Raw genomic sequence first — 26,474 nt, 5'->3', positions numbered from 1 at the left:
TCTCCCTATCTCTCTATCAATAGATAGATAGATCTCCCTTTGGAACCCCATTATGGTTTATGCTACATATCTATCTATCTATCTATCTATTGTTAGACCCCGACTCCATACAGCACCCAGTGACTAGGGAGATGATGGTCCAATTGCCCATGGATCCTGATACTTATTAGCCAGAGCAGGCAGAGAGCAAACGCCAGCACACATTGCTCGCAACTGCTTTATTGAGAATGGAGACAGCCTTGGGCGAGCTCCCTCAGAGAGACAGCCCATGAACACAGGGAGCAGCACTGAACAATAGTTTTTTCCCACATTTATACGCTTTGGTTTATACTCATTAACATTCACTCCACCTCCATCCCTCCTTCTGTTCCACCCATTTCTCCTCCTATCTCAAGCTCTGCCTCTGTTTACTGTTTTCTTCATTAGCATAGAATTGCCTACACATTTTACTTATTTTTTTGCTACGAGTGCATGTCTAAGACCTTGACTCCTGCTTTTCAGTCAATGGGAAGACTTTGACCAAAACCTGGAAGCTTCTGGAGGCTTCTTCACCAATCACCATTCACCTTTTCGCATATGTTCATGTCAGATTTTGTTATCAATTACATGTTGTTTTTCACATTCCAGTCTGTTTTTCTGTCTAAGGTTGTACCATCTTCCACCTTTTTTGGGCCCCTGTATCTTATTTTGTTCCTCACTGTAGCTGGTTCATAGCACACAGACTTACTGGCTGCTTTTTCCTCATAAAATGAGAAGATAATTCACACAGTTAAGATAATTACTTAGCATAAGCAAATGGCTGGCTTAGATATCATTCTGCCTTGTGGTCAGCAGCTTTTGCTAGGCCACAGGTCATGCCTTTATTCAGCTGCAGATTCAATGCTCCCCAAAAATCCAAATATTGTCACCCTGACATATATCTCTATATATCTATATCTATATATATAATATTTCTTCCTCATCAAGGTGCAGAATATAGGAATTGCCTTACTAGGAATGAATAGTATGTCACTTTTGGAGCACTGAGGTCCAAATCCAGCTCTACTATTAGCTGAGCTAGTAGCGCTTGGCTAATGGTCAGCCATGCAAGTGGTATTGTGGGCTGCTTATGTAGATTTTAGGTCCTGTTCCTTCATCTCAGCCATGTCTGACTCCCCGCCCCAAAATGGTTGTGGTGGCAGAAGGAGCCCCCACTCCCCTTAGCCCAATCGTTTAATGGTTTGGACACTTTGCTGAGGAAGTGTGGAGGTAGGTTCAAACCCCTCTGGTTGAGGGAGCTGAGAAACTGGTTCACCCGCTTCCTGGGTAAGTGCTGTTACTAAGCCACTGGGCTAAAATGGGAGAGCTTTCTCTCCCCATCTCCTCTGTTTAATAATCTCTAATTGTTTTTTATCCAGTGACTGATGTTGCGGGGAATTGCACAGGCTTTGTCTTCCCTGTATGCTCACTATCGAGCATACTTTTTGAGCATGCTTGGAAAGGCAAGATGAGTTGTTCAGGAGGGAGTTGGATATAAAATTACCAAAGTGGCCTAAAATGTCCCTTACCACCTAACATTAGCTGCATAATTTCAGCTTACCTCAGAGTCTCTCCTGGTTTAAAAATACTATGGCTCTAGTGATTTATCTGAACTGACTTGTTTGGATTGCTTTAAACATTGCCAGTGACAGATGCTTCAGAGAAGGTATGAAAAACCTTCTGTAAGGTCTGGAATGGCTTTTGCCTGGAAAAAAATATTTCTTCTTGACCCCTGTTAGTTAGCATGTGGTCATGCTGTGGAGCACGAGGGTCTGTGCTCATTCTGAGTTATTTATTACATCCCATGTAATGATGGATATTCTCATAATTCATATAAAGAGCTACATTTTTGTTGGATTGTGCTAAGTGCTTGACCTCCTTTATACTTTCCGGCGGTGGATTCCAAAGTTTTGTCATGTTGAAAAGAAACTTGGGAGAGAGGGGGCGGTGCCCAAAAAAGCAGAGGGAGAAGGGCAGCATCATTCAAAAATAAACTTGCCACCTGCCAAGGCCCTTTTATTTTGATTGATAAAAATAATGGCTGGCGAAAAGGGCAGGTTCAAAATATATCAAAAGACATCCCATTTTCTCACCCAGAGCATTGCTGGTCACTCTTGCTTGGGCTCAGGACTCTCTTGGTCGGATTATACGTATTTGCAATAGAACTGAGTATCACAAATAGCCAAGTTTCAGGTCTGCCTCCCTCTTGCTTCTGGCATGATCCTGAGCAGTGTTGAAGATCCTCATCTCTCCCTGGCCTAAATGAAAGTTGAGGTCACTCAGTACTTTCGATTTTCTGTGACTTTCTTCCTGGCACCCTGCTGTAGTTCAAACCCTGCCTGGGCTCCTTTCTAACCTGAAGTTCCTGGACACATGCTACAGGCTGTTTTTACAGCAGGGGGCACGGTAGATATTTGAACTGTGAGGCACCTGCGGGGAAGATTCATTTTCATTCCTGGTACTTCTATTTCTTTGCTTGTGTCATGCCTGAGTTGGGGACCTTTTCTGGGCCAAGATCACAGCACAGGGCTTGCCAGCTAAAACAAGGCTGTTGTCAAAAAAAGTCTCTTTGCTTGTAAGGACGTCCCTGCAAGTTATATAGTCTACAGGTTTCAACAGGAGAGAAACCTGCAGCACGAAGAGTTGGAGTAACTTGGCCAGAAGCAAATCAACCACAGAGTTTATGGATAGGACCCACATCTCTTGTCCTCCATGCGGACCCATTAACCAGTAGAGAGAATGCTGTATAGTGCTGTCCCATAAATAAAGGATCATTTTTTGTATTGCTGATGTAACTAATGCTGTTTTTATAGGAGGCTGCCCAGTGATCCTCAGAGGTACTGGTTTCAATGGGATAAGTCTGGTATTGTTTGGATCTCAGGTGTGCCCGGTTAATACCAATAACAGCAACTCAATGAGAATTGAATGTGAAGTTCCTTCTCGGGTGAGAAACTACATTTTCTGCTTTTCTTCTGGGGGCAAATCAGTTTGCTGAAAGGTTGGAAAGGTCCATACAGTCCTCTCTGTCTTGTATGATATGTCCTGTACCCATGGTTTTCTTTGTTTGTGAAGCACAGTGTAAAATATCAGTGTCTGTGTAATCACCTGCTGCCACAAATCTATGGCGGGAGACACCAGATTGCAGCTAAACACTGCATGTAGAGAATTGAGTTTTAAACTTGTAGACTGTGGGTGTGCCTACATGTGCAGTTAATGCACATGAATAAAATCTGGAGCTTATTGCTCTGGAGTTTTTTGCCCCTGGGCACGTCATCTGAATGTGCACCTGGGAGCAAAAATCTCCAGAGCAATTAGCTCCGGACTTTATTCGTGTGCAACATATGGAGCCCAGTGGGAGTAGCCCCGTCTGTTAGGGGAGCCAGGGGGTCAGCAAACCAGTCCAGAGCTGCTCAAGCTGGGCTCCACATGCTGTGGAGCGGCTGGCTGGGGCAGGAGGGTGCTTCAATGTGGAGGCTCCTTGCCAGCTAGCTCCATGCTGAAGCACCCTGGTGCCCCAGCCAGCCTCATCACTGTCTACATATGCATTTAAGTTCAGGAATTTACTGCACTGTCAGATAGTACTTGTGTCTGACTATCCAACGGTGCAGTAAATTAGTTTACGCTGGCCTAATTGCCAAACATGTGTACATGGTGACACTTTGCTATGCAGAAAATTAGTCTAGCGCATATATAAATGTGCAGTAGTGCATGTGTAGACGTGCCCCATTGGTTCTAGGTCATGTGTCCCTATCCCTTTAAGGCTCCTATGTAGCTCATCAGCTGTGATAGTTTTAGAGCTCATATTTCCCCGTTAAAGGCAACACAGTCTCTCTTGCATGCACTTCAAAAGATGGCAGTGATGAACTTACATGTTTGCAGCTTGTTGTAGCCCATCTTTCATTCTGCTTCTTTATATAGATGGTTCATTAATTGAAAAACTCAAGTCAGACAATGTATGTCTTTACTCTTCCGTGTTGGGGCTGGGAGATGTATGAAAACAAATGTAATTTGTAATGGCACATACTTGCATTGTTGCTTTATTTTCAACTCTATTTTCAGGGTGAGGAAGACTTTAATGTCCATGTGACACTGATTGCTGGGTGCCACTCTACTGTATTCGCCAATGTGTTTATCTACGACCCTTCTTTAAATCCAGCTATTGTAGCACTGAGCAGGAACAGAAGCAGCATAGCAGGTGAATGGCTTACCGTCTCCTTAAAAGCCAGTAAGGAAGGCAATACAAATGGACTGGCTGGCTAAAATGTGCAGAGATAGGTGATGACACATTGATCTTTTATTCCTAGGATGCTGGTTTCAGGCTAGACCTGTTGGGTAGTGAACAAGACTAATTGCCAAGAGAAACGAGTGTTTGGCTTTGGCCTAACATGGATGGCTGCCCAAAGGTATATGGCTGCCATGAAAATTGGCCCTTTTTTGGTGCTTTTAAACACGGAGAGATGGAAATGGCCCACAATGACTGAACTGCCCTACTGTCCCTCAAGAAGGCCCAAATTCAGAGCACAGGACCTTATAATAGTGGGGCCAAGCTTGCCTTCCAGTTGCCCATAAACTTCTTGTCCTGCAGATAAACAGAAGTCTTCAGCACCCAAGCCAGCCAATTTTTAATCTTCTTTTATACAACTGCTCCTCACCAAGCACCTTCCACATAAAATGGACAGAAGTAACTATAAGGCTAGCTGTTAGCAGGACCTCACCCTCTGAGGCTGGCCCAGAGGAACCCGTGGTGTGGGGGTCTCATCCCAGGAGCGCAGACGGGAGGTGAGGTGCTAGTAGCTTGTAGGTCAACAGCAAAACCTGAATCCATGTGCTGCTGCCTGGGGGGCCAGACCTAGTCTATGAAGAAATTTTTTCTGGCTTGCCAACCCCAGAATATGCCATCAAATGGCCACCTCTATTAACTGCCACCCCTGGCATATGGAGATGTATTCGTTGTGTTTTTGAAAGGTGGCTGACCCCAGCTGGATGGGAAGAAAGGTCATTTCAGAGGGATGGGATGGCGGTGAAGACTGTTTGAGTCTGGGGAAAGAGGAAAAGGCCCCCGTCTTTCTACTCCATCCTGCATGCTTGCTACTCTCCTTTCCTTTCCTTTGCCGTCTGTCCTTCTGGCCTCCCCCCATGCCTCTGCAATGCACCTTAATAAAGCTGCCCCTTGGCTCACCAGCATCCCTGGCTTTTGTGCCAATGTAAAAGCAGAGCTGGGACTGCACGCACAGAGTTTCTGTTCCATTCCCCAGTAGCCGTGTCATTTTCTAATACTCCAGAATGCATAAATAAGGGGACGTGTCCTTTATCATCTGAATATTATTCAGATACGATAACACCAAGGGGAGATTTTTCTAGCCCTGGGCAGCACAGGTGCATGGAATTCCTTAATGTTATAGAGTTCCCTGAATGGCAGCGGTGCCGAGTTCAATCTTCTATTCAGGACTCAGCGGCTTCGGCTTTTAATATAATTTTCCTCCTATATAATAAAAAGAATAAATAAATTACACTGATGCCTTCCAGGCATCCAGGATTAAGCTGACAATTGACCAAGAGTCCAAAGAGTTCACGTTATTAATATATTCAACTTCACAGGCTTTCAAAGTTTCAAACTTTATTTGACTCTTGCCGTGTGCAGAATTGGCAAGTGCCTGCTTTCAGCTCTGCTCAAGAGGGGCTGGTGGGGGTGGGGAACGTATAGTTTGTCAGCTACTCCCCCATTGCAGTCTAGTGCATACTCTTATCCCAAGGTAGCTAACCCCGTTTTCCTACAGGGCTAAGATACCTCACATTTACCATGGGGTAAGTGCGTGCACACAAGGAATAACTAGAACGGCTGCATCTCAGCAGGTGCACACACCTTAGCTTGCACTGGGGGAACAGGTTGGTGTGGCCATGCCCTGGGGAAATGAGCACATTTGCTTCATTTAATAGACTGGTTTTTCTTTTGAGCTAAAGGTATGGAAGTCCCACCTTGAAGACAGGCTGCTATGGTAATGGTGGGTGGAGCATGTGCCATGTTAATGGGATTAGTATTTGCTGGGGAGGGGGCTGCATTTATTAGTCAAGTAGGCTTGGCCAATAAAGGATCTCAACTGCTTCAACTAATTAGGGCTTGTGCACACTAAAATGTTCATGTGAATTAAAAGTGCCAAAGCCATAACTGTCCTGACTAACTGCACGCCTGGCCTATCTTATTCTGGAATAACAGTTACTTTTTTCCAGTTTAGCTTATTACACTTTCAGAGTTGGTTAAGATCAATCCTTTATTCCAGGATAAGTGCTCCCATATGTGTAGAGTTATTCAAGAATAGTTCTTCCTAGATAGGAGAAGGGAATAGGAGATCCCCTTAGGGATTTGTATGCCCCGGGAGCTGGTTAATGGTATATTGCTTAGCTTTTGAAAGGGATCATATGACATGGCTGCCAGTGATAATAGAGGACTGGGTTGAATATTAGGGAGGCTGAAGGATGAATGGGCCATGGACACAGACACTTCCATATCTCAGAGTGGCCGTCTAGCCAACCTAGGGCAGAAACGTGTCCTGCCACTGTTTCTTGCATGCAGATTAACTTCTGATCTCTTTCTGGATCCTGTTTGTGACCACTGAACCCAGAGTAAATAACCAGCTCGATTCATTGCTTCATCGATTCTTCCCTCCGTAGGCGGTCAGATGCTCCAGATTGGTTTGTCATCGTTCGCAGCTTACACTGGTTCGGATGTCAAGGTCCAGATTGGGGACGCTGCAGCAGACATCCTAGGAAAAACAGCTCATGGTTTGGATGTAGTGCTGCCTGGTCTGGCAGCTGGATGGTACAACGTTTCTGTCATCCTCAATGACATCCTTATTGGCTCAAATGGGTAAGACAACCCGGTCATTTAAGAAACATGTCCTGTAGGTAAGATTTTAGGGTTAATGATAAAGCAAAAGACAACATAAGCTCAAAGAGAAACTTGCTCACAGAGAGATCTACAATTTGTTGCAAGCATTGATAATAATGATCAAGGCCTTAATTCAGGAGTGAATACCTGGTCAGCAAAACATCTAAACTCCATGCTTACAACCTGCTGAAGTCACTAATAGGGTGGCGTGAAATTATCCAGGCGAAACATGTATTCTTTGAGTGATGCAATTTCTGGGCAACCAGAAGTCATGGGTTGGGTCAAATGTAGTGAAATGTTTCTCCAGGAAGAAACAAAAATAACTCACTTTAAGAAAAAGGGAAGAAAATATTTGGAGGAGTTAAAATGCTTTATCCTGAGATTTTTTTTTAAAAACAAAATATTCATTTCCCCCCCTTTCTTCTGTGACATCCCAGGAACAAATTTAGCTGTATTACATTTTAAAATATTTTTCAGAAGAAAGGAAAACAAAGCCTGGAAACAGGATGAACTGATGTGTTAGGCCAGAAGGATTATTTGCCCCCTTCCCTCTTTTTTCTTTCGTTTGACTGCTGAGCCAAACTCTCAAGGATGAGTTGCTGGGGAGTGCTTTTTGAAGCAGCACCATTCGTATGCAGAAAGGAAGGCCTTTCTGTTGTATAGTGTGACCCTGGCTGGCTAGTTATACAGTTGGGCTCTAAAGGGGAAAGAATATTTGTTCCCTGGAATCCTAATGACTTATTAGATGCCACCGGGCAGAGGAGGAGAAGCACGGTAGACATTTTCAATTCCTATCTGGATAGAAGAGAAGAAATTAAAATACAGGGCATAAAAGGAAAAAAGCAAAAGACTAATCCAGCACTGTGCATGTTTTGCAGGGTCGAGCCCTTAATCCAGTACATCTCTGAGATCTTCAGCATAGAGCCTTGCTGTGGCTCTTTCCTGGGTAAATATCAGGGCATCTGGAACCACTTATCGAGGTCACCAAGGGATCCAGGACACCGTCTCCCCTGCAGGACGAGGCAGGGCATCCAGTTTCACATTAGTTTAATTGATGGGGCATTTAAATGCATGACCCCTCATTATGCCCACTTGTACTGACAAGCAGCAGCAGCCTGCTGAAGAGTCTCTGGAAATGTGTGAGGGGTTTGGTCTGGCTGGCTAATGCAGATTCGGACTGGCTGGCCAACCCAGGAGCAAGCTGGGTTACTATATATACTATTGGCTTTGTATATGCCTAAGTGGGATGTCAACATTACCACCTCAGCCAGACCAGGCATGCCACCAAGATACCAGCTCTGTCCACTTGTGAGCAGCTGGGCCTACACCAATTGTAGAGTACAATGCTTGAGCTCACACCCTGGCAATGCTCAGGGCTGCTCCAGTCTGCAGACTTGTGGGCACAGGCATGCCTAGTGCGTGGGAGAGGACAGATTGGTCTCAGTGACATGCTTGGTTTGGCTGAGGAGGTGGTGTGGGCATGCTTGAAGAGTCTCAAGGGCTGAAGACCTGTGCAAATCTTTCAAGATCAGACCTAAGGACCTGACCCAATAAAAGACTTAGTCCCTGGGGAGGGAATCCAGAACCCTGTGAAAAGTGCCTGGACTCCTAATGTGACTTGAGACAGAGTGTGATGCTATAGGCTACGGGTTAGAGCATTCATTTGGGAAGGGGCAGACCTTTCAGACCCTGCTTTCTGGATGGTTTTGGCATTTCACAGGAAACAGCCACTGGACAAGATGCAGTCTAGGGAATCATAGAAAAGTATGGTTGGGAGGGACCTCAGGACGTCATCTAGGCCAAACCCCTGCTCAAAGCAGGATCGTCTCCAACTATACCTTCCCCAAAGCTTGGTCTAGCAGGGACTTAAAAACCTCTGAAGATGGAGAGTGCACAAGCTCACTGGGTAGCCTGCTCCAGTACTTTAGTACCCTCCACTTGAGAAAATTCCTCCTAATATCTAACCTCAACTTCCCTTGTTGCAACTGGAGCCCATTGCTCCTTGTTCTGTCATCTGCCACCGCTGAGAACAGTCCAGCTCCATCCTCTTTGGATCCACCTTTCAGGGAGTTAAAGGATGCCATTAAATCTCCATCAGTCTTCTCTTCTCCAGACTAAATGGCTGTCTTTACCTGTTCTCTGGTGGGGGGAGAGGCACTTTAATTAGAGCAGTTCTGAGAACCGCTCCAATTACAGTGCCCTTAGTGTCTTATGTGTCAGCATCCCCATGCTTCAAAGTGGCATCAGGGTCACTTTAACTAAAGCATGTTTGAGAAGCTTTAGTTAAAGCACCCCCACCACCATCTTGAAGTGTGGGGACACTGAATACATGAGATGCAGTGGTTGCTGCATCCCTAATATTCAATATGCTAATTAGCGTGCTCCAGCAGACTTGATTAATTGAGGCTGCTCCAGCAAGCTGTAATTACAGTGCATTGGCGCAGTGTCCCTGCATGTCTACAGGCACCCAAAAGCCCAGTTTTCTCCACCTTTCCTCAGAAGTCATGTCCCTTTGCCCCTTCAAAGTTTTGTTTGCCTGCCACTGGACCCTCTCCAATTTTTCCACGTCCTTTCTGTAGCGGGGGGCCCAAACCTGGACACAGGACTCCAAATGTGGCCTGGAGCAGGACCCAGAACTCAGGACTCCCTTCCCCAAATGACTGTGAGCTCATCCTAGGTCTGCCATGGTTTCACCTGTAAGCCCTTATCCAAAACACTTACTCTTTTTCTGGGAATAATGATACAGAGGCTTTGTGATGATTGCTCAGCTAATATTTGGCACTCTATAAAATATGATTGATCAGGTTGATTACCCCTCATTAATCAGCTCTGAGACCTGACATATAATGAAGTTAATCAGTTTGGAAGAGTGAGTCATGTTAAAAAAAAAAAAACATGAGTTGCAGAAGCGTAATTATATTTGGGGGAGGAAATTCAAGGTTCAAGAAAAATGTGATTATTTTTAGCTCTGGCAGCTCTCCAGGCAATTTGCAGTTAAAAGTGGATTCACAGCCCCTCCCTCAAAGCGCTTGCAGTCTAGCTAGAGATTAAATACATGAATGAAGGTGATGGAGATGCCCCAGAGGCAGCTTGCTAAGCAGGGAATTTGGCCAAATCTTCCTACTTCCAAATTTCTAGAAGCACCTGATATTTACTGACCTTGTGGCAAAATATGTTTGAAATCATGAGCAGATCTTTCCAGGAAGACTTGAAGGGTTTCTATTGCTCAGGAGTAACCAGTGAATAATCTATAGGCCATGGCCAAGTCCTTGTAGATCCCACAGTCACTACAAACTGTTGCATAACCCACACTGCTTTGAATCAACTGGAGGTTGACTGGATCAGGATAGATATAGAGTCCACCCATGACTGAAAGATAAGGGTACTGGCAATCTTCTTGGTTTTATCCCAGCCATGTGGACTTGGCTCCTTGGTTTCATGGCAGGCTGCCCTCAATTGACAATATATGGTCATATCTTGCTAATTAATTCTTTGCAAACTCTGAGTAATCAGCACAGCAAAATGAAGATGCAAGCGGAGCACATGCTAGCAAACCCATGCTGGGTTAATCTTGCTAGCCTGGGGGCCACTAGGAGTAACGAAATGGGAGCATGGGCCATAGCATGTGCTAGCAACTAAAATATTAACATGGGACTCCTGGGGATTTTGGTGGGCAACTATTGAACCTATTGGATCATGGTGTATGCGTGAAAGGTCACCAGGACCTTTCACATGTATGCCTAGGGAGGAATATGGAGGAGTGGAGGCTGTCCAGACCTTGCACCTCCCATTTAGACCATTGAGACAGAATCCAAAGGCCAGCCCGAGTCCAGATGTTCAGTGCTTTGATGGTGTGGTGATATGCACATCTGGGAGTTGAACCCTGGTCTCCCATGTGGCAAATACTTTGGTTAAAGTGTCAGCAGTCATCTCTTCCCTACTAACGCCATGGTAATGGGGCAGTTTCCAAATCAAGACCTTGTTGACCTACTTGCCAAATGCCTTAAGGCAGAGATGTCCAACTGGTAGCCCCACAGCATCAGGAGTTAATTTTTGTGATGAAAGTGTAGCCTTGGTTGTAGAAGGGCTGCAAAGTGGCATTTTTCCACCCCCATGTGACATTAGATTATCACCTCCCGTGAGAGTGACTTCATGCCACTCTGCCCTAGAGACAGGGGGAGCCCAAGGTAAATCCATGCCCCAGGAATATGTAGCTGGAGTGCAAAGATTGGGCAAAAAGATCCCAGGGAAAAATGACTAATTTTGAAGAACCCGCCCTACTTCCTTCTTGAGCTTCTCTGGTCATGCCTGCCATTGACATTTCAAGTTCTGTGTTAGCTTTCTCTCTGCTTTCCAGTCGTTTTCTGCTTGACACACCACACCAATCAATGCCCAAGACCTTGCATTTGCAATCCATTCTCCAGGAAACCCCTCCGCCTATATAAATTAGTTGCTGGTTGGCCCAGTAGCAGCCCTCAACTTGAGTGGTGACTTCCACTGATTCTTGCTGCCTGAGATCATAAAGGAGCTTAACTGCTGCTGTTTACACCATCAGCTTTAACAAGGTCTGTGATTGCCTATAGATCCAGGCATGGTTCATGACACCTAAGATACCTTGGCATTAACTGTATGTCTTTTATCTTTACCCCTAGGGGGAACCATGCTGACCATTTCTGGAATAGGCTTTAGCCCAAACCCAGCTTTAGTGTCAGTCACTATAGACAGGCAAACCTGTGATGTGACCCACTTGATGGAAGAGGCAATTTGGTGCCGGACTCCACCTGCTGCTGGCTCGTCTCATGTACAGTCACAGGACATCTCTGCTCAGGTGCTCGTGTTCATTGGCAGTAGATCAACTACACATACCCCCTCCTTGAGTTTGCAAAGCCGGGACATTGCCTTTACTTACCAAATGGCTTTGACGCCAGGAGTTTCTGCTGTGGAAGTGGAGATGAGGAACGGCAGCCTGCATCTGGGTATACACGGATTAAACGTAACCAACTCGCTAGCTAAGCTGGGAGACTCAGCATGTGAGCTCACGTCTCAACCTGCCAACGAGTCTACCACGTTTTCGCAGTGCTCCTTGCCATTGAGCACTCTGGAGCCGGGGATATACCCCATCAGGGTGCTTCAGAAGCAGCTGGGCTATGCCAACCTGACAGCAAGCCTGCAGGACGTTAGAGTAACCCCACAGATAAGCACTGTATTTCCCTCACAAGGATCAGCTTGTGGTGGGCTCACGCTCACCATATTTGGCTTTGCTTTCACCTCCCAGAGCAATTCAGTTCGAGTAAGCCTGGGGGGTAGCTACTCGTGTGAAATCAAGAGCTCTGTTTACAGCATGATCCTCTGCACTCTTCTTCCAAGGGATCAGTCTCTGGGTGCCTGGCAGTTGCCTGAGGCATATCCAGTTCTTAACATCACAGTGACTGTCAATGGGATCAGCAGCATCTGCCTTGCGAACTGTACCCTCCACCTTTGGGAAGAGTGGACCCCGAGCGTGGATGCGGTGACCTGGGAGATCAATGGGACATTCACTGACGTGGTGCTCAGTGGACAGAGATTAGTTTGGGCAACTGATGAACCTGTGGTCTGCATGGGCGACCAGGCCCCTTGCCACGTAACCCACTGGAATGAGACCAGCGTCAGGTGCCGGGCAGCCAGTGTTTATGCCGGGGAGCATACTCTTTCCATGCCCAACAGCCGGCGTGGGCAAGCTTGCTTCAGGAGGGGCTCTCACATTGTCAGCATTGCTCCTTATGTGCTCAGGTTTTACCCCCAACATTTTGGTGGCAACGGCGGAGGCCGTCTCACCATAGAAGGGGCTGCATTTCAAGGAAGAAGCCAGCCCTCCGTTATCATTGGGAACCAGCCCTGCCTCATTACACGTGCCACGTATAATGTGATCCAATGCACTGTGCCTCCGGGCCACGGGACCAAGGCTTTATGGCTAGAAGTCAACAGCCTGTCCTACCCCCTGGGAGAAATAAGCTGCAGAGAAGAGTTTACCCCAGCTTTCCTTTCCCTTCTGCCTGGGGCAGGTCTCCTTTTAACTGTGAAGGTGTCACGCATTACGGCAGTGGAAAGCATGAGGGTGTCTGTTGGCGATTCCCCATGCACCGATATCAATGGCAATCGTACCACTTTGCAGTGTTTGGCTCCCCAGCTTCCTGCTGGAGAGTACCACATCGTGGGCCATGATCTCCTGAGAGGCTGGGCTTCTTCAGACCTGACATTCATCTCTCGGCTTGCTGTCACATCTGTACACAATAACTTTGGTAAGTACGGGGATGTGGACTCCTTTCTCCAGATCCTGCAGTGACAGAGGCCTCCGCAGCCTGTATTTGTAGCTCAGGGGAGAGAGGAAATCAATTATAAAAACCATCTAGTCTATTAAGGTAAGAGAAGTCAGCCTAACGGGTTTTCCAGGTAGGCTGTACTGAAGGAATATCCTGGGTGGGATTACACAACCCCGGGTCCACCCGCGTCCAGGGAAGCATAATGTGACCGCTTTGACCTGCCCTCCAAAACCCCCCTTCTATTTCAAACTATTCAAGCAAACCGACACTGGTCTCATTATCAGCCTGTCCCAAAGCAACATCCCAAATCCCTTTCTCTGTTCATTGGCAAGGCTGCCTGGGTGGAGGAGCCGTTCACCTGCATGGGACTGGACTCTCTCCAGAAAGTACTTCTGTGGCCATCTGTGACGCTCCCTGTGAAACGCTGGGCCCAGCGACGGCGACTGACTTGAGCTGCCGTGCCCCACGCTTGGACGGTCAGTTAAAGAAACATAGCTGGAGAGAGGTGCTCACAGTAACCAAAAAACACCCCTCCCCAAATCTGTCGCCAGCCTCGGATCGGATGCCCTAGATTCCCGTTGCCCCGACGCGGGGGAGCCAGGGACGCTCAAGAAATAGAGATGAAAAAAATGCGTGTGTTAAATAGGGGTAGAGCACCTGCAGGGAGGAAACCTAAAATACTTCAGGGATTGCTTATTTGCTTATCTGGGAGCTGTCCTCCAAACACACAGGGCTGGAGGGGGCCTCCCAGGCTGTCAAGTCCAGTCCCCCATGTTCAGAGACATCCCTCAGCCACAGGACCCTCCAAAGTCACCGCTTCAAACCCTCACCCACGATGACAAGACACCAGATCCAAAATGCTGACAATGCCCTATGACAGCAGGGGCCAAATGTTTTGGCAGGTGTACCGCGAATTAGCCCTACATCCTCCCCAAGTGCCGCTCCAGTACCCATCCCCTGCCTGATCTGCTTTTCTGCTTTCTGTGTCCTGCCCTGTTCTCTCTGCCCAAGCTGCTGCTCTGCTTTCTGCTTCCTGCCCTATGTACCACCATGCAGCCTGTCCCCCACCTCCTCCCCACCCCCCAGTCTGTCCATTGGCACATGCAGAGGCTGCCTGTGCCACTTGTGGGACTTACACCACAGGTTGGCCACTCCTGGCCTAGACATGCCATCGGCAGGGACAAAGGCACTGCCAATGCTCTGCCTCTCAAGGACAGGTTAAAAAAGACTCATTGCTTGAATATTGGGGGGAGGGGGAGAGGGAGGACTCCTCACTGGAGAGTGGGTGGGATAGAGAGACTATTCTTTAGCTGGCGATGCTAGAAACTAACACTAGATGTCAGCAAGTGATCGTCTCAAAAGGTTTCACAGCGGTTTCCTTCAGGGAATTGTGTTAGGCAGATTGCACTAAACCACTCAAGAAATGCTCTCCTTTGGTGCTCTGCTCCTGCTGAATTGAGACAGGCACTCTGGTTCCCAGCACAGCCTGCTGAGAAGGCTAATGCACACCCATACCCATACTGACCCTTTTCAAAATTGCCCTCAAAATAGAGTAGTTCAAGTGCAAAATCAACTTGTCCAAGTGATGATTAGTTTTGCCTGGAGGAGAATGATATTTGATGTAATAAGCTCATTCAGCTTTAGCAGGCAAGAAGAGTTGTGTAAAGGGGACACTTGCACATAAAGGTAAGTAAAGCAAGTCACGTGCGATGCACGCCCATCTGCTGTGTGTGTATGGACGCACGCGCCTACACATATACTCACAAAGATACTGCGCTTTGATTACATTTGTATTTGCCGGTCCCCCTGTTCAGATGATTTTGTAAACTCTCTGGGTATATCCTCATGCCCATGGGCACTCGGTGCCTCCCGAGTCTGTATCAGCGGCGGGGCCGGGGCTGGCGAGCACCTGCAGAAGCCGTCGCTGGCATCAGTGGTGGGGACGGATTTCCTACAGTTGCAGGATTTTTTTCCCCCCCTATAGAAATTCAGATCCATTTTATACCATCAAAATGAAATACTTAAAAATTGTCATTTTGGTCAAAATCTATGTTTTTGAAAATGAGAAATCAGAAGACAAAAAGCTTAGCCATTGTTATTAAATTGGTTGTCAAACTTTCTAAAAGAAACAGGTCTTGAGTTGGGGCTTTTTGCACTCCCTGCTTCCCAGTTGTGTGTGTGTGTGTGTGTGTGTGTGTGTGTGTGTGTGTGTGTGTGTGTGTGTGTGTGTGTGTAGGGAGGGAGAGGGTGGACATTAACAAACATAATTCCCACAAGCTAACTGCCTCCAAAATCTTTAAAAACCATTTTCAGTGAAAAATAGCAAGCGGTGTTCTTAAAGCACTAGTATTCACTTTTTCTTTCATTTGCTATTTTCTCTGTAATTAATCTGCTGATAAGCGCAAAGTCCACTGGTAGATTCTCTCCGGCTCAGGGTCAAAATGAAAAGCCTGTCACTGAGGTTGGGGACAGCCAAGAAATGGGATCAAGGCATGACTGTGAGCACGAGGTACTAGGCATGTGAGCTAGTGACTTCTGAGAAACAAACCCTGTGTTGGCTGCAAAATGTAAGGCAAGTGTATTGCAAAATGCCATTGTTTGTGGCTGTGGGTTTTACATGAGCTGATATAGTAGGATGAGGTCTTAACAAACAGATGAGTTTGGAGAATAATATGGCAGCAAGGAAGACCAGTGTAATTCAGGTTGTACACACACACACACACACACACACACACATGCACTCCTGTCTTGGTGACTGCACGTGGGCTATTTGTGTTCGAATTCTGGCTTATCCTGCTGGAAGTGAAGCATATTTGCAGAGCAGCAATGCAACCACCACAAGGATTTAGATTCAGAGTGAAGATTAAAAGAGACAGAAACGCTGAGTTTGACTGAACAGCTGCTGGGGAGGCAGGGGAAGGACAACTCACTTCTTTGAAGAGTGTAAACACCGTGGTAAGAGTTAATCTGATTTAAAGCGGCCCAGGTGTGCAGTGGCGTATTATGGGGGCAGTGAAACGAGAGCAAGTGCACAGTTCAAGGCAACATACTATGTCCACTGACCCCGAGTAGCCATCATTATGAGTTCAACTTGTGCCTTTTTGGGGGAAGTTCTCTGGTGTGTGCTTCACAGGTGATCAGAGTCCTATTCCGCTGCCCTTGAAATCTATAAATGAAATTAAGAAATGGACCAAAAAAAGGTATGCCGAATGCAAAGCAAAAGACTGCCTGACGGGGAGCTCTATTAGGCTGTGGAATAGATGGTAGCAAAACTCTCTCCTGGGAACCTTTAAAACTAGACTGTGCAGAATGAATACCCCATAGGGAACAATTCTTCACAGGCAGAGGTTGGACTCAGTGACCCTAATGCGTCTTTTTTTAACCTCTATCTTCTCGATCAAGCGTGCATTAACTTTAGGCTCTGCAGTTTATTCCGTAACTGGGAGTAGGTAGCCTGAGACCGAGCTTTTTGGGCAGCTGTTTAATAAGGCTGCGGCTGCACTTTGCACGTCTGTAGTTGCTGGTATTGTTTCTGTTCCAGCATTGGTAGATTGACACGGACCCTTGTGCTGGGCGTCTCCCCACCCTGGCTGTGTTTTGTCCTAAACACTGAAAATCTGGATCCATCTCTGTATTGTACCATGATACAAAAAACAGGTTGTTTTCAAAGGAAACATTTTTTTATGATCGCAACCCCCCTCTCACTCTCCACCAAGAACCCTTTTGTTTCTTCCACCAAGTGGCATGTGAGCTTTATTTGGTTTTTCTTTTTTACCTTTGTCTTTCTTTTGTTGTTTGATGTATTTATGTGCCCCCCGAGCACAGCACATGTGCAATGCCATGCCCTTGGAGGAATGCGTCTTGGGTGAAAGTCCTATGAGCCCCATCGTTTTTTAGGAGAAAAGTTCAGAGTATGGGCAATGCTGTTATCCCTAGGTGAGAGGTGAAGAGCCGCAGCCTTGTGAGCTGCCCAGGGTTATACAGGAAGCCTGGGGCAGAGCAGGGAATTGAAGCCCAACTCTTGATTTGTGCTCAGACCACTTGCCCCGCGGTCCTCCCCCTTGTCAATGCCATGCCCTTGGAGGAATGCATCTTGGGTGAAAGTCCTATGAGCCCCATCGTTTTTTAGGAGAATTGTTCAGAGTATGGGATTTTGGCTTTAGTGAAAATATCCTTCAGTTAGATTTTTTCTTTATGACACTTGGAAAGCTACCTCATTGTCCTTCCTCCCTTAGGACATTCACTTACTTGAACACATAAAAGGATTTACTAATGATTACAGCTCTGGGTCGCTCTATCACCGCTTGCGACGTTGGGCATGATCTCAATGTTTCCTTATGCTTCTGCCCCTGTGAGCCCCGTCTTCCTTTCTCCTCTTGGTTTATCATGAGCTTCTGAGATCTCCGGGGTAGGGACTGTCATTACATTATGTGTTTTAAGAGACTTTAGAGTGATTGAGTCTTGATTAGAACTGGATTTTCCATTCTGTGGATTTTTTTGAGATTTTGGAAATCCCCGCGCGCCCCCCCGCTTCCAAATCTGGACAAAAAGTCAACATTTTGTATGAATGGACCATCCAAAATTTCTGCCCAGTGGAAGTGTTAAACAAATTATTGAAACAAAGCATTTTGCTTCCAGTTTTTAACTTTTTAAAAAGTAACTTAACTGATATTTCCAAACAAAAACCATGTCAAGCATGAAAACCACTTTTTTTTTAAATTTAGAAAGTATCCAGACACCCCACTTTGACAAATATGGTCATTTTTTGCATTGAGAATTTCATGAACATAGACCTTTTCCCATGATAACTTTTGATCCCATTGGATCACCACTTTTTGATTAATTAATATTTATTAAAAAAAAAAAAATATCAACCTAATATAGTCCTGATCACTGATGAGGACCCTGGGATGCCACTACAATCCTAACCATTATAATGATCACAAGGCTATTCTTTTGAGCCGCTCAACTGTTTGATCAATGTGTAACCTCACGGTGTTGTATGCAATTCTCGGGGGGAGGGGGGGCGGTGAACTTTATTTTTTGAATTCCACAATTCATAGAAATCATACAGTCATAGAAAAACTAGGGGGGAGATGACCTCAGGAGATCATCTAATCCAACCCCAGGCTCATAAAACAGAGTTTCTTCTCACGCAACCTTTCCTTTGAATGACCGGCCATATAAACCATAACAAAACTACTTGAAGAATAAAATTGAACGCTCTTGAGTTTCTTTTAGATTTCAACCCTCCAAAATCTGCTCTTGTTCCCCTAAAGAGAGGTGGTGATGTCAGGTGAACCTGGGATGCAGTTTCAGGTCTGGGATGCTGCCTTGAACCTATTTTTGCTGAAAGACAAACTTCCAGGTAAAAGCTTCCCAGTCACCTAGTGCTTTCCAGCCCAATGACTCCACTCATCCTGGGACTACACTGACATCTTTAGAAAAGCAGCGGATAATTTCATGAGCCCCCTTTATCCATTTAGCCTCCTTTCTACATATCGAACAGGACGCTGTCTTCCTGGAGCATTGAGGAACAAGGCACGGAAGGCCAGTCCCTTGCAATGAAACAATGCAGTGTACTGTTTCGCTGTGCTCCTTTTCCTCTAGGCAGCAATTTGCCCAGCCCCTTACTAATCCCAGCCTGCCCTCATCTCGCACAAGGGGTCGTTTTAGTCTTAGGGGACGGGACCATCTGGCTAGTTATTGCACAAAAGGTCGTATATCTTTGCAGGCGACAAGTGAGTCAAACCCAACCAAAAGAGTTACACATGGACCTGCAAATCGATCCTAAGGGGCGGAGAGTTGGTGCTCCTAGTTCAGTGGGAGCCAATCGTTTTGGCAGGGATGCCACAAATTCGCCCCATGCCACCCCTGAGTGCCACTTCCCTCCCCCTGAATGATCAGCAGCTCTGCTTTTTGCTTCCTGCCCATGCTCCCTGCCCAATCTGCTCCCTGCCCCATCTCCCCCTGTGCTGCCCCCCATCCCTCTCTCATATACCCTGTGCCACACACAGGAGCTGCCCATGCCACTTGGGACATCCGTGCCGCAGGTTGGCCACTCCTGTGCTACTGGGAGACTGGGATATGGGTCTAAGGATACAAGCAGACAAAGTTCTTTGGGTAAATCCGATATCTTTTATTAGACCAACTCAAATAGTTGGAAAAATAGTGGGAGACTGGGGAATTTAAGCAATGCTCTCACTGCTAAGGAAGCTGGTAGCCAAGCTAGCATTGACTTCAGTGGCGCAGCGTCAGAGTCTAATATGCAAATGCTTATGCAAGTGGATGTCTCTCTCTCGCTGTTTTTTGTCTCCTGTCTATGCAGCCTCCTTGGCCATACTCTGCAGCCTGAAACATTCTTCCGAAGACTGTCAAGGAACTGGGGCCACATATATTAAATGCGACATCCGTGTTACAGTGGGCACGTACAGTGTGACCGGGCCTGCACCGTACATATATTTATGTGACGATGACATTCTTCCGTGGGACCACACAACCGGCGACTCCTCCCTACCCTGTTTTACTGGCCTCTTTTTCAGGTTGGTCGTGGCTCTTTCCCCTTCTTGAGTGGACATGCTTCTGCTCACTGTCTTTCCGGCATCATTCATCCCTTTGCAGAATCAAGCCCCGTCTGTTTATAGACTAAGGGGAAGGTAGCTGTCTGTCCCCCAGGCTGGTGAGAGCACAGCGACAGGGCCTGCAGACCGCTAGAGAGCTCCATTGGGTTGTGAAATCTGTTTGGTACACTTATCAGAGCATCTCCTCCTTGTCTCTTAAAGTGTTCGAGAGACATTGGAAAATCCATCTAGTAAACAGCCCGCTTTGTTCCTTCTTAGGTTTTAATATTTATCTTCCCATCCAAAGCAACATCTGGTGGATGCCAATGGGGAAAAAGATTAGTCATTATGAAAAACAGAAGGATTCTTCCCCTCCCCCTGCCCTAAGCACATACTTCCCATCTCCAGACAGCCACAAATAAAAGTTGCAGAGAAATCCAGCGGGCTGTAGGTTTACTCACCAAAGGTGCACAGACAAGCAAAGTACCTTTCAGGGCCAAATCATCCGCTGAGATAAATTGGTACCACTGCATTGATTTTAATGGAGCCGGTCCTGTTTACACCTATGGGGAATTCAGCTCCAAAAGGTCGGGGAGGAGGGGGAGGCTTGGTGGAAAGGAACAAACAAAAGAATAAAACTTTCCAATTTGTACCCCCCCGCCCCCAGGTCCTCCTTTCTAAACAAACAGAAAATCAGAGCAGGATCACAATGGGTGGTCCAAGGTTTTCAGGAGACTCGGGGCAAATTCTCAGCTGATGTAAATTAGCATGGTTCAGACAACTTCCGCAGAGCTACCCCGATTTGACGCCGAAGACCTGGCTCTGTCATCTCCTATTGTGAAATCCTAATTAGTCAATGGGAGATGCTGATGCCCTGGGGTGAGAGAAGCAAGCACTCCAGTATGATCTGAGCAAGGAGGGCAAAACTAGAGGCAGTCAAACCTCTTTTTTTTTTTCCTTCCAATGCCAGAAACGGTGTGAAGCTCGCCTCGTTTGAGCTTGCAAAGCTTTGAATCTCCACTTTTCCGCACATCACTGTGACTCTCAGCATCTTCGCTGGAGTCCACTGACTTGCATTCATGGAAAACAGGCATCAGGGAGAAGCGAAGCAAGTTTATTAGGTCAGATCCTGGAGCTATCCTCATATACAGCAATTGAGGATATGTCCCGTTGCTTACTTTTTCCTATTTACGCTGCAGGCCCCTTTCCAAACAAAGTGGACTGCACGGAGGCTTCAATATTTGACCCATGAAACTCAGTGAGACTGGGAGCGAGGGAGATAAAACGCCTTGGAAGTCATCAATCCATCTCCTTACCAAACTAGTTGTTTCCTGTTGCTTTCCCCCGCCAGCCTCATAATGCAAACTCCATTATTTCCATTGTGGGGAAAACAGTCCTTGGTCTGAAAGTGCTCATTCCTTTTTTTTTCCTTTACATTCCACCAACTTTGCTGAATCTTTTAATATGCTAAAAATGCCATCTCCCTGGGGTATTTACCCTCTTCTCACATTCGTGGATTGTTATAAGAACTGGTCAGGTCTTTTCTGATGAAATGATTTTTCACCAGAAAAATTCAGATTCCTTGAAACTGAAACTAGGGAAGGGATCAGCTCTAATAAATCGTTGTCAAAGTGTCACCCATTTTGATGTTATCCAAACTAGTAAAAAAGGGTTTGTTTCAAAAAGAGATTTTCATCCTGAAATGTTAGTGAATTTAGTCTAAAAAAATAAAAAGATAAAATAATGCTCAAGATGGGAATTAAATCCTTTGAAATTATTGAATAGATATAAACAAAACCATTTAAAAAAAAATATAGTGTTTCGTGGAATTTCTCAAAACTTCAGCTTTTTTCTCCTAGATTCACAGAGAGGAAATAAAATTGAAAATCTCGAAACTTTTTTGCAGGATGAGAGAACAGTTTCTTTCCCAGCTGTAATTGTTCACCTTTGTTTCTGGTCATTCGCCCAACAGTCTAGTAATGCAGCTTCTCCTGACTTGTTCTTGTGTGACCAAGAATTCAGCACTTATAGGTATTTCATAGATTTCATAAATTTTCAGGGTCAGAAGGGACCTCAGTAGGCCATCGAGTCCAACCCCTGCCCCGTATTAAATGCTTAATTTTAATTCCAACTTCAGTAGGAGCAAATGCAAAATACAACAGTGGCTCCAGTTTGTGGGTCCTAAAATCAGTTGTTCCTTTGCTTCACTTCTCTACAATCTCCAATTTGCTAATAACTTTCCAGAGTTCCTGTGCCCGGTAAAAAACTGACAGCTTCAGATGCAGTTGTTAGGGGACTCTACCGACTGGATCCTTTAACTTCACATTAATTTCCAGGAACTAATTGCTGTTGTCAGCAGAGAGATCTCCCTTGGTTTCCACGCAAAGCCTATCAGACTGACTCTATTTATAGGAAGATATGGATATATCTTAGGCTATAAACATGTGCATTATTTGAAGGATGCAGCATTTCCTTACAGCAGACAACACACGAAGCAGCTTTGAACGTTACCCACTGAATTACCGTGCAGGACGAGAATAGTTCTCAAAGTGTTGATATCAAAAGCTAGCATAGTTCCCTACGGCTGGCTTTTGATTATTGATACAGTGGAGGGAAAGGTTCATTTAAATATATCAATAAAAACTCACCGTTAAAACGGTTCGGATACTTGTGATGGTTTTCTGTTAACTCAGCTGCTTTCTGTCCCGCACCTCCTATTGTGCTAAAAGAGAATGGCAGTAAAACAAACACCCTCTAAAAGCATTGTGAAAACGGCAGCTATTTATTTGTGAAGCCGAGTAGAGCGCTCGGCCTGGGTTGAAAGCTCTAGGTTCATCCATTTGACAGGTTCCTTTTGCTCCCTCCCCCCAAAAAAGCTTTAAGGGCCGGATCCTCCAATTAGCTGCCATCAATGGTACTCAAAGGCACAACTTGCTTAGGTGCTACTGAAAATCCCATTTAGCCTGCGTTTGGAGGTCCTTGAAGACTTCAGAGAATCCCATCTTTTAGGTGCCATTTGGAAATCTGTCCCTACCTGCCTGGTTAGAGGAGTGGGACACATTCAGAGTGGAGTCGGCCTGACTGTAACTCAACGCCTTTTCAGGCCTTCATCACATAAGTGCACAATCCACTGTCACAATTGGCACCGGTTAAATAGGCTTGGTTCTCCGCTGCTGTCTTGCTTTGTTCCACGCTGACTCAAACGGTAGCACCCATTTTATACAGGTATAAATGGCTACAAAGAGTGCGAGGAGGGCAGTGCAGAACTGGGCCCAGGGACCAAGCTGTGTTATCTATTGCTTGCACAAGTGGTAGAAGAAGACTGGCCTTTGCTTTAGATTGAGCTGGTGGCCAGGACCGTTAAGGGAGCAGTTGCTACATATCTGGCTGGGAGGTGATGGGTCTGTGAATAAACAGGGACTTTTAGTTTCTTAGCATCGGCACTACATTCATACACCAAGGAAATCCATGGGTTTTTTGAAGGGAAATGCATGGGGAGGGGAAGAAATGCAAACGGCCTTCATAATAAATACAAATGTGCAATACATATCACAGGCCTGATCCAAATCATGCTGAGTTAAATTGGAAAGTATCCCATTGATTTCAAGGATGTAGCTTGTAGCCGGGTTGGCCTAAGGACATCAGCAGGCAGGGTACTTTGGGTGAATCTGATACCTTTTATTAGACCAATTCCAACAGCTGGAAAAATTCTTCTTTGCAAGCTTATGGGTATTTTTGGGTATTTATACCTGCAAGCTTGCAAAGAAGAATTTTTTCCCCGACGATTTGAGTTGGACTAATGAAAGATATCAGATTTACCCAGAGAAACTTGTCTGCCATTGATTTTGAGGGACTTTGGATGAAACCCCTACAGCTCCCTCTACTAAAAGGCTACCAAAGTGAGCAGCACCCTGCAAGGGCACCTCTTCCTAATACCTCTTCTGTTACTTCTGCTCTCTATGTGAGAGGAGCCTTTACAGCTTAGAGCGAGTGTCTGCTAGTATAACTGGCACATATATCGAATCTGCTTAGTCTGGGCTGTTAAGTAAGTTTAATTAATTTACTAAGTTAATGTTCCAATGCCAGCAACAAAGCATCATTGCAATCAGCTGGGTAGCAGGAATTGGAACCCTTAAATGAGCTCATTTTTTCACAGTTGGAATTAGGGACCAGTTAGCCAGTTGTGTGGTTTTTCCAATTTCTCCGCGTGCCCTAAGGGAGTTGCAAGTTATTCATTTCCCATTGCTAAGTGTGAATAAGAGAGGGGAAGGGGGAAAAGGGAAAGAAAGAAAGAAAGGGAAAAAAAAAGCAACCCAAGAAACCCCACTCAGCGTGTGCGTCCATCTCAGACTCTAGACATGGCTATTCCCCAGTCATTGTCTGCCCTGCTTTCCCCCGTCTTCATCCTGGAACAGCATTTGCTGCCCATTTGTAACAGTTTGGGGAAGCAGAACGGCATCACTGAGAGATATTTACTGCATGTATTTTCATCGTGAGTGTTTGCAGATAAAGGGAGGAAAAACAAATAAACAATAAAAGAATGGAAACAAAATTACCGAAATTTGCAAAGTTTGACAAATGGTGGCCAGGAGTTGCCACAAGCTAATGGCTCGCAATGATTAATAAGAGTAAAAATAATTGCATTTCATTAAGATTGATGACACCCCATTTAACCTCCCTTCTCGTTTCAGCCCTAAAGTGGAAAGAGATGAAGTTCTCATCTATAATAGCTCCTGTAACATTACCATGGAAACTGAGGCAGAGATGGAGTGTGAGGGAGCTAATCAGCCAATTACCGCCAAGATTACTGAGATACGGAAAAGCTGGGGCCAGAACACTCAGGTATAATCAAATCTTTTTTACAGACTGATTCAAACAGCTTAAAATTAAATTTGTAATATTGTGTACATTTAAAGCGGGGGGTGGGAAACAATTTGGGCTGAGCAGCAGTAATCTATAATATTAAATGCTCTCCAACTTTGAATAGCGGTTCGAATGCACAGCTGCTGACTTAATGGTTAACTATGGCTAATCGTATATTTGATCAAATAGAAATGAAGGCTGCTTCGTTTCCTTTAACTTCCTTCGTAGTTTATGCATTTTTCTGCCCCCCACCCCCAACTCCCTTTTTATGTTCCAAAGCACCATTTCTTTATACCTGTCCCCTCGATCAAAGAGACTGCTTGCGAGAGCAGGAGTTTTAAGTCACCTTGTGAGAGTACATGAAGCACTAGTTTTATTTGAAAGTCTGACTCTGGATGTGTTTGCTCGTTGTACATAAAAGAGGACTGCGGCGGTGTAAGGGAGAGACGGGCAGCACGCGTGCGCCTATGCGCGTGTGATAATCCAGCAACAACATTTGTTTCCCACTGAACAGCTTGTAAAAACTTGATCTCAGAATTGCGATTACAAGCTTGCGATGATCTCCCTTGCAAGCACCTCAGCTGCGGCAGAGCTCAGCCCTGCCCACGAAATGAAGTCTCACTGGCACAGCGGTAGTGGAAGTGGGGTAGAAGATTTAGCGGACATAAAACATTTCTTTGACCCCGCTGTCACTCCGAAGGTTACTTGCTCATAATCTCTGAAACGGACTGCGTGAGAGTGCCGAGGTATCCGACTGTTATTAGACGCTGCTATCCTCGGGGATGTGGGGAGCGCTTCGGCATCCAAGCATCTTCAACTCTCTGGGGCTGATCCTCTCCTCCCGTGCACCGATGCAATTCAGGAGTAACTCTTTTGAAGCCGGTGACACTATTGCTGTGTTAAACTGGCATGAGAGAATTCAAATGCTTAACCCCGCTCAGCAGAATCAGTTCTGCCCTTTCTCTTGGTGAGGTTGATAATCTGATTATCAGGCCATCTACTAAGCACTGATGAGACCTAGAAAACTCCAGGCTTACGCTTGCTCTGCTGTTGATCTTAAAAAGATGTCACGGGAATTTTTAAGCGTGTTGTCCTAGGCCGAAATTTTCCCACCTGCAGTGTTATGCACTGGACCACTTAAGAGATGCGCTCCAGCTCAGCGGTAGGTGCAGCAATCCCAGACCTGGCTATTCCCTGGCCCAGCAATCCCTTTCTGTTTTATAGCACCAGGCAGAAGTCTTTACTCTGTCAGCCCTTCTGCTTTTGGTGCAGAGCTGCCTTGGTTCCTCCCGAATGACTGAAACGCTGCAGCCGGTGTGCGATCACTTCTCTTTAAGAGATTGTTTAATTGGGTTGTTTCTAGAGCCCACAAGCCTGTCTTCTAGCAGGCTAAATGGAACATTTCTTTCCCTGCTGGTGCAGCCTGCATGCACATTTCCTGGCTTCCTCTGCTTTTCTAGCAGCCCCTGCTCATGTATTTCCTCCTTTGTTAATCAGCATCGGTGCCTGGGCTATCAGGAGTGTGCATGGCTAAGGGGGGACGTTTTAGTTAAACATTGCAGCGGGGCCAAAAGAGAGACCTCTTCAGGCCAAAATGTGGCTGCTTTTATTCTATCCCCCCCCCCCAAATGAAATGCACCTAGTATTCCCAACAGCCCCATAAAGTGCCGGTTGTGGCGTCTGTGAGCTCCTGCCTGCTACTGGCAGGGATCGGCTGCGTTTCAGAAATCCTGCAATCCTAGTGAGGAGATTGTCTGCTAGCTTGAGCACTGGAAGCCTGTGCTTTTTGGGATGGTGAGTGACTTGTGTTGTGTCTCCGCTAGAAGCCGAGCCATGCAGCACAGTGAA

General features: G+C 45.9%; 1 protein-coding gene across 12 annotated transcripts in view; it reads left to right on the top strand.

Moving 5' to 3' along the window:
* Positions 1 to 26,474, top strand: part of PKHD1 (polycystic kidney and hepatic disease 1 (autosomal recessive)) — a 383,573-nt gene that overhangs the window by 63,030 nt on the left and 294,069 nt on the right. For all 12 annotated transcript variants that reach the window (XR_002101523.1, XM_019537166.1, XM_019537170.1 and 9 more), the window contains 8 exons: positions 2,832 to 2,962; positions 4,078 to 4,213; positions 6,688 to 6,883; positions 7,783 to 7,850; positions 11,557 to 13,182; positions 13,536 to 13,679; positions 19,532 to 19,745; positions 24,455 to 24,605. Coding sequence is in view for 11 of the 12 variants with exons in the window: in XM_019537166.1 (XP_019392711.1) it covers positions 2,832 to 2,962; positions 4,078 to 4,213; positions 6,688 to 6,883; positions 7,783 to 7,850; positions 11,557 to 13,182; positions 13,536 to 13,679; positions 19,532 to 19,745; positions 24,455 to 24,605 (2,666 nt within the window). In the remaining variant the exon portion in view is untranslated. The remainder of the gene's footprint in view (positions 1 to 2,831; positions 2,963 to 4,077; positions 4,214 to 6,687; positions 6,884 to 7,782; positions 7,851 to 11,556; positions 13,183 to 13,535; positions 13,680 to 19,531; positions 19,746 to 24,454; positions 24,606 to 26,474) is intronic.

This window comes from Crocodylus porosus, unplaced genomic scaffold (assembly GCF_001723895.1).
Source record: "Crocodylus porosus isolate Cpor-Errol unplaced genomic scaffold, CroPor_comp1, whole genome shotgun sequence".
Lineage (NCBI taxonomy): Eukaryota > Metazoa > Chordata > Crocodylia > Crocodylidae > Crocodylus > Crocodylus porosus.
This window is presented reverse-complemented; position numbering and strand designations above follow the sequence as displayed.